Source organism: Mesitornis unicolor, unplaced genomic scaffold (genome assembly GCF_000695765.1).
Source record: "Mesitornis unicolor isolate BGI_N332 unplaced genomic scaffold, ASM69576v1 scaffold30116, whole genome shotgun sequence".
Classification (NCBI taxonomy): domain Eukaryota; kingdom Metazoa; phylum Chordata; class Aves; order Mesitornithiformes; family Mesitornithidae; genus Mesitornis; species Mesitornis unicolor.
The window spans coordinates 9,260-17,017 of NW_010190784.1; the positions used below are offsets into that span (position 1 = coordinate 9,260).

General features: G+C 60.5%; 1 protein-coding gene across 1 annotated transcript in view; it reads right to left on the reverse strand.

The window, feature by feature from the left end:
- COL18A1 (collagen, type XVIII, alpha 1) overlaps positions 1–6,710 on the reverse strand; it is a 9,244-nt gene extending 2,534 nt beyond the window's left edge. Inside the window, 32 exon segments of the mRNA XM_010186529.1 lie at positions 1–28; positions 117–179; positions 303–345; positions 535–606; positions 826–900; positions 1,132–1,185; positions 1,304–1,339; positions 1,418–1,492; positions 1,639–1,701; positions 1,872–1,898; positions 2,004–2,033; positions 2,197–2,286; positions 2,358–2,393; positions 2,816–2,878; positions 3,024–3,068; positions 3,199–3,225; positions 3,305–3,376; positions 3,471–3,611; positions 4,205–4,249; positions 4,456–4,518; positions 4,668–4,817; positions 4,891–4,944; positions 5,101–5,187; positions 5,283–5,345; positions 5,427–5,453; positions 5,544–5,714; positions 5,805–5,831; positions 5,915–6,018; positions 6,138–6,187; positions 6,189–6,262; positions 6,445–6,504; positions 6,597–6,710. Of these exon segments, the coding sequence (XP_010184831.1) occupies positions 1–28; positions 117–179; positions 303–345; positions 535–606; positions 826–900; positions 1,132–1,185; positions 1,304–1,339; positions 1,418–1,492; positions 1,639–1,701; positions 1,872–1,898; positions 2,004–2,033; positions 2,197–2,286; positions 2,358–2,393; positions 2,816–2,878; positions 3,024–3,068; positions 3,199–3,225; positions 3,305–3,376; positions 3,471–3,611; positions 4,205–4,249; positions 4,456–4,518; positions 4,668–4,817; positions 4,891–4,944; positions 5,101–5,187; positions 5,283–5,345; positions 5,427–5,453; positions 5,544–5,714; positions 5,805–5,831; positions 5,915–6,018; positions 6,138–6,187; positions 6,189–6,262; positions 6,445–6,504; positions 6,597–6,710 (2,129 nt within the window).
- Positions 6,711–7,758: the final 1,048 nt, after the last annotated feature.

Below are 7,758 nucleotides of genomic sequence, written 5' to 3' on the forward strand. Positions count from 1 at the left end.
AAGTGACTCAGGTCATAGGGGAAGTGGCCTGTGGAGAGGGAGAGGAGGGGAGGGGAGAGCCAGGGTGGGCAGAGCCACCCTCTGCCCACCCCTGCTCACGGGGATGGGTCACCCACCTGGGGGTCCTGGGGCTCCTGCATCACCTTTCTCTCCCTTTTGTCCTGGAAACTGGTGGAAACCTGCAGAGAGATACCATCACAGCACTGCAGCATCCCAGCCCATGCAAGGGATCTCCCGTCACCCCACCTTGCCAGGGGACCCCAAACCAGCCCCAGGAGGCTGGGAGAGGGACACTGTCTTACCAGGGAAGGCTGGCAGCACAGGATGGCCGGAGTCGCTGAAAGCCTGCGGGGATGCAAAGGAAGCATCTGCAGAGATGGCAGCATCCTCAGGGACACCCGCCTCGATGGGATGCAGATGGCCCCACCAGGATGCTACCAGAGTGTCCTCACGCCCCCCCCCAGCAGGGGGCACTGGGGGGGACCTGGTCACCAGCCCTCAGCTTCCTCCATCACGGTGACTGTTGTTACTCACATTGCTGCTGTCGTAGACTACGCTGCCAGGTGGCCCAGGGGGGCCTGGGGGACCTGGAGATCCCGGGGGACCCTGTAGGGGGAAAGATGATGCATCAAGGCCCTGCAAAGTGGACAGTCCCCAGGGGGGTACACTAGGGCCATGCCCTGCCCCAGAGGGGCAACCAGTCCCTGAGAAAGGGAGGAATATGCCCTTTGCTAAAGGGATTTGGGTCCCCAGGGAGCCCCTTGGGGTGTCCCCCCTGATCTGCTGGGCCAGCAGCCTGGGGTGGGGGGCCACAGCAGCGCTCACCCGCAAGCCCAGCACACTGCTGACATCCGCGGGGTCACCCTTCTCGCCCTTCAGCCCATTCATGCCAGGACGTCCCTGCAGATGAGAAGCACAGATGAGCCTTGTCCCCATACCCCCTTCCCCACCAGCGCTGAGGTGACACCCCAGCATCATGGCTGGCACCCCAGCATCACCCCACCCCTTTGCACCACAGGGACACAATGGGAGTTTGGGGTTTGGGGGGGTGCAAGATGTGCAAATGGGGTGGGAGGATGCGGTTGAGGAGGTGATGGCCGAGGAGCCAAACAAACCAGGAGCAGGTCTTACAGGTCTGCCCGGAAAGCCGATCTCGCCCTTCATCCCCGCTCGTCCCTGGGGACCCTGGAAGGGAGAGAAGAGAAGAATGAGGGTGCTCAGAGTGGGGGCACCCTCCATCCCCTCTGCCCTGGATGAGCCCAGTCCCTTCCTGTGGGATACGAGAAGGATGATGGTGACTTACCGAGGGTCCCACCGGTCCCCGCAGCCCCGGCTCCCCCTGCAGACAGCGGAGAGGGAAAAGGCATCACCACCAGGACCACACGGGACGTGCCCCCCATTCCTGCAGCACACCCACCTTTTCTCCTTTCACCTTCGCGGTGACCACGGTCCCATCAGGGCTGATGATGACACCGGGCTCCCCCTTTTCCCCCTGCAAAAGAGGCGCAAGGGGACATGGAGGGGCCAGGCTTCCTCCCACTGTGGTGCTGGTGTCACCACAGGGATCCTGTGACCACACAGGACAAGGAACCAGAAGCATGACCACCCCACAGGGCAGAGGTGGCCTGAAGCAGTTACCTTCAAGCCCAGGGAGCCCTGGGGACCAGGCGATCCCCGATCTCCTTTCGGTCCCACTGGACCCTGCAGGGAGGAGCACAGAGCCCACCTCAGCCCTGACCTACCAAAGGAGGACCCCAAACTCCTGCCCTCCATCATCACCACCCCAGCACCACTGCAGCAAACCAGAGGTTTCACCAAAGTGTGCCCAAACTGTGCCACCCCTGCAGTCCCCAGCCCTGTCACCGACTCACCGGGAAGCCAGCGTGACCCTGTCTGCCCTGTGGAGAGAAGCAGAGATTCTTGTAAGAGCAACCCCTCCTTGGCTTTCCAAAGAAACTTGGTGCCTACTGGGCACTGCTGAGGGGTGGCAGTGGGACACCTACCTCTGGACCAGGCAAAGCCACCAAAGACTTCTGCAAAAGGAGACAAAACGGGTTTTATCATCCTCTCTGAAGAGGTCAGAGCTCCCAGAGAGGTCTCTCTTGGTCCCCCTGCAAGATGGGTGCTGGGCAGACCCTTCCCCTGCCCCAATTTTAGCTTCCCGCAGCTATGGTGAAGTCAGGAGCCTTCACTTACATCTTCACTTGAGACAGCTATGACCTGTCCAGGGGGACCGGGTGGACCAGGGGGGCCGGGCAGCCCCACACCGTCTTGGCCTCGCTCACCCTGGAAGACACAAGCCATCAGCCCCAGGGCCACCACTGGCCGGTCCCCGTCCCCTGCGCGGTGGCACCTACCTTCTCGCCGGGACTGCCTCTGTCACCTTTGGGCCCCTGGAAAGAGGAGCAGGCAGGGATGAACTTCCTGCTTGGTACCACATGCAGAGACCCCCTCCTGCCTGCAGCTCAGCAAAACCTTTCAGGCCACCTCCTACCCTCCACTTCTCCCTTGCTGCCTGCAAGGTCCAGGCAGAAGGCCAGGGTGGGATGCGCTTGGGTGGAGGTGATGGCGAGCAGGGTGGCAGGCTGACTGGGATGGCATCCCAAGCAGCATGGGCATCCCTGGCACGCAGAGAGCCCACTCCCAGAGCAGGGGAACAGCCAAAGGCACTGGCAGGGAGGATTTTGGCTGCTGAGGGCAGATTGTGACTGCTGGGGATGGATTTTTGGCTGCTGCAAGTGGCCCTGCAGTGAGCAAGGGTGCCCTGCCTGGAGCAATGGAGGAGATTCTGGAAAGGGGGGGCTGATGCTCCTACCTGCGGTCCAGGGAAGCCCTCCAGGCCAGGGCGGCCATCCACACCAGGCATGCCAGCATCTCCCTGCAACAAAGTATGGGAAAGGGTTAGATGCAGTACAGAGCATCCTCCTGACAGCCCCAGGTTGGGGAGCACAGGGGTTCTTCCTAGCACCCCTCCAACTCCAGAGGTTCACACACAGCCCGTGCTGACCTCTCAGTGCTCCTACCTTTGGTCCTGGCAAACCAGGCTGCCCAGGGCTGCCAACCTCCCCCTGCAAGGAAAGAGGTATCAGAGCAGGAGCATCCCCATGGGTTGCCCATGGGCATCCTGCAAAGGATGGAGCCAGGCTCCTGCAGCTGGCTCCAGCAAAGGGCAAGGAAGGTATTTGATGGACTCCTCACCTTCAGCCCCGGCAGTCCTGGCACTCCCTGCAAGCAACAAGAAGGAGGCCATGAGTGTGGGGTGATGGCAAGGGACACAATGGCGGGGGATGCCCTGCGGAGGTACCTGTGGTCCTTCAGGTCCACGTGGTCCTGGAGAGACGGCAGTGAATGGCAGTCCCGAGCCCTCCATGTCACCCTAGGTGTGGGGGGAAGGAAAAGGAGCTAAGCCATGTCTGCCCCCTGCTCCCGTTTATCCCACCCCAAACCCCATCACAGGGGTGATCACTTACAAATCCAGCCTCGTAGCCTGGCCCCGGCGGTCCTGGGGGACCGGGGGGCCCTGGCTGCCCTCGAGGTCCGATGGGTCCGGGAAGGCCAGCTAAACCCATTTCACCTGGGGCTCCTGCTTGTCCTGTTTCTCCCTTGCTGCCCTGCAAAGGAGACAAAAAAAAAGGGGACAGATGAGACAAGGTGACAATGGTCCCTGCCTGGAGACTGCAAGCAGAATGCAGAGCACCCCCTCCCTCATCCCCAAACTGCCTCTTGGGACAGGGCATGGATGCATCACCCAGCTCCTGTATTCCTTGTCCCAGCTGTCCTCCTCCCACAGCCCCAGCTTCCCATGCAATATGCCCAGTAGCCACCAGAGGCTCGTCTAAAATCATAAATAGGATTTTTTATTTTGCGCACATCACCAGCTCCTATGCGGCGACAGAGCTCAGCATCGGGGTAGGGGGGGTGCTCACAGGCACCCTTGCACTTTGCTATGTGTCTCCGAAAGGCAGGATCATTCCTTACCCCCACTGCTGCCCCATCTGCCCTCTCAATGTTGGCAGCATTAAGAAACCTTGAACTCTTGAGGCTTTTGTCCTCAGCTCAGGCTGCTCTGGGAAGAACGCAAATACCGGCATCCCCCACTCCACTCCAGCAGGAGGTGGCCCCCCAGGCAGCATCCCTGCCTCCAGGCTGTAATGCACATGAGATCCCCCCCCACATTACAAGAAATGCACCCCAGGCACAGTACCTTGGGTCCCGGTGCACCAGGGAGGCCGAGGTCACCCACATCACCCTGGGGAGGAGAAGGAAGGGGAAGAGGGTGTGAAGAAGCTGACTTGCTCCAGGAGCAGAATGATACTCCCCAGCCCAGGGGCAGAGGGAGCTGGGATGTCCCAGAGATGTGCTTGGGGACTGAGTGGCAGCCGCTGAAGCCCCTTCGGGCTGCTGGCTACCCTGGGACAACCCACGACATGCTCCTGGGGGACACGGGACACTCACCTGCTCTCCTTTGGGCCCCGGCTGCCCAGCTGCCCCATCTTTTCCAGGAGGACCCTGAGGACCCTGCAAGATGCCCAGGAGCTGGCTCCAACGTGGAGAAACCCCATGGGGCTGATGGGCATCAAGCCCCGCACCGCCACAGGGGGCAGTTACAGCCCCACTGCTGCGGGGTGGCCTTAGGATGGGTCCCCTTGGCCACTCCATACACCTACCGCTGGCCCTGGAGGCCCAGGGCTCCCATCCCTGCCTGGCAGCCCTGGTGGTCCTGGCAGGTCTGTGTGGTTCATTCCAAACCGTCCTGGCTCCCCTGGCAAACCTGGCACGCCGGGTGGGCCTGGGGGACCAGGTGGCCCTCGTGGACCCTAGAAGAGAAGGAGAGGATGATGGCTGAGCGCATCCTCCACTCCCTGCCGGTAGGTGGGGACCTGCACTCACCCGCAGGGTCTCCAGGTCACCGCCGAATCCGGAGCCCTCCATGTCGATGAAGGTCTTGGGGAGAAGCATAAGGGTGACATCAGACACCGTTGGCCAAGGCTGGGGTGCCCAGTGGTGCGGGGATGCTGCCTGGGGGCTGGCAGCAGCATCCCTTTCCTCCATGGCCCCATACCACCCCTCCAAATCCCTGTATCCCAGGGCAGCACCCACCAGTTTGTCATGTTTGGATGAGGGTCCCGGTGGTCCTGGGGGACCGGGTGGTCCAGGGGGTCCCCTTGGCCCCACGCCTGGATCACCCTGGCACAGAGGAGAGAGTGTCCACCCCCAGCCACTGAAGAGAGAAAGGAGGGGGAGCAGCACGTGCCATCCCCGACATCAGCACTGGCACTCACCTTCTCCCCCTTCAGCCCAGGCTCCCCTGGCGTCCCGGGGAACCCCTGGGGCCCCATATCGCCCTGCAAAGGGGAGCAGTGCAGGGTCAACAGGTGGCGAGGTAAAGGTGTGACCAGCACCCATCACCCCCCCACCCCACTTACGGGTTTGCCATCCTCACCGGGATCGCCCTAGAGATGGCAGAGAGAGGAAGAGGTCAGTGTTTAACAGGGAGGGATCAGGGCAGAGGGGATACCCAAGGGGTGGGAGACTCGACTCACAGGCTCGCCATCCCTGCCAGGGGCTCCGTCCTTCCCCGGCGGCCCCGGTGGCCCAGTGACCTGCTCCACCACCAAGCCGTCAGCATGCCGCGAGAGGGTCCCGGCGGGGCTAGGGGCGCCCGGCTCCCCTTTCTGGCCCTTGGAGCCAGGGTAGCCAAATCCTGCACTGCCCTGTGGAGGGAAACAGAGATGGGTAGCACTTCCCAGGGGTAGCAGCCCAGGCAGGTATGGCTTTGCCCCGGCTCCCCCAGCGATACTCACCTTAACACCCACTTCTCCTTTCTCTCCCTGTGGGACAGAAACCAAGAGCAGCAGTGTCAAACACGGACACATAGGTGGTATCCTCGAGCCCCCAGAATCCCCTCACCCACCTTTTCACCCTTGACACTGCCAGTCCCCATGATGCTGCCGGTTCCTGTGTCCCCTTTGAGGCCACGCTCACCTTTCTCTCCCTTTTCACCTTTGAGGCCGGTGGCTGCAGGAAGGGAAAAGGAATCTGGCTGTGCTTGGGGACAGCCGCCCCGCCATGTCCCTGCCGGTGTGACCTGGGGCCAGCCAGCACGGTGGGGAAGGAGATGCTGCTGCTGGCATTACCTCCCGCAGAGACCTGCAGTGCCTCCTCCACTCTGGTCCTCTCGGCTAAAAAAAATCTTCAGCCCACCGCCCGCTGCCACTGGGGGAGAGGTGACTGGGACGACATCCACCAGCCCTGGGACACCCTGTGCCAACAATAAGGGTACACTGTGGCGCCGTTCACCTCCTAGTGCTCTCTCAAAAGAGACAGGTGCTGGGACCCTGTCAGGCATCCCAGAACTTTGGCCATGGAGGGCACCCAGCCCTCCTCATCCCCAGAATCTTGGAATCTCACCACTGACTGCAGTGCCGGTGGGTACCAACTCACCACAACTTTCTCTGAGGGCTGGTGTCCACCTTCTGCCCCACTGCCAAAATCACCAGAGACCTGTGTTTGCCCAAGGAGAAGGACCAAGAGGTGATCCAGGAGCATAAGACAGCAGTCCCCCAGCCTGCCCAGTCCAGGGTGCCAGCACTCACCTCCTCAGTGTCATCCTCCTCCTCCTCGCACTGGTGCTCGGCCGCTTGTGGGTCGCCTTGCAGCTTCAAATCAGCAATCACCCCCTGGAAGGAAACCACGCAGAGGGCTGCCATGGATGGATGCACGCCACAAACAGAAATGTGTCACGGATGGACACGTGCCACAGATGGACATGTACTGCAAGCCAAGCCACCCCACAACATGATGTGCACCCAGCCACCATGTCCCTGAGTGCCCCGTGTACATCAGGCTTATTTGCCCAGCATGGAGAGTGTTCTCCATCCAAGCGTCTATGTCCTGGCACACAGAGGTTTCAACCTTGCAGCTGCCGGCATGGCTTGGTGAGTCACGGTAAAAAGCCCTGTGCTGGCTCCAACACTGGGTGAGCCAAGTGGAGGTGGTGGCCAGGATCCAGCCAGCCTGTCAGCAGTGTTTTGGCCATACTTCTCATTTTCCCTCTCCAGAGAGCTCCCCAGCACCAGACAGCTTCTCTGCCCCAAGTATGCACTGCTGGTGGGTCCCCAGTCCACCGCAGGCCCAGTTTTGTATTTCTTAGACTAATCTGCACTTCCTTACCATTTATTTGGGTTTTGCAAGAACTGGACACATCCAAGCCACTTGTTTATACAAGAAACTGCCACAGATTCCTTCCTAAGGATGTTGCCTCCAGACAAAGGCCCGTAGCAGAGCTATCTGCACTACCCAGGAGGGCAGCATCCCCATATTGGTCAAGGAGGGTATGTGGGCACCAGTCTGAACCCCGCGACTCCTACAGTAAGGAGGGTCACCCAGTGCATCTCAGACCCCAGCCCAGGTCCTCGCTGCCGGGATGAGACATGGGGATGCTGCCAGGATGGGATGCTGCTGGGATGGGATGCTGCCCATTCCTTTGATCCCAGCAGGGAAGTGCCGGGGACCACACTGAGAAACAAGCTCAGAGAGGGTAGATACCTCCTGCTCAGTGTCTCTTCTCTGGGCAAGACACCTAAAACAATATTTGGGCTCATTTGAGAGCACAGCGCAACACATCCGGGAAAGAATCATGCTCAGGAAACAGGATGGGTTTAAGAAAACAAGAATATGGGGCAGTTGCAGTTCAGCCAGGCTGGCTATGACATGATCATATGAATATATTATAAATATATTATATTGTAGATATAG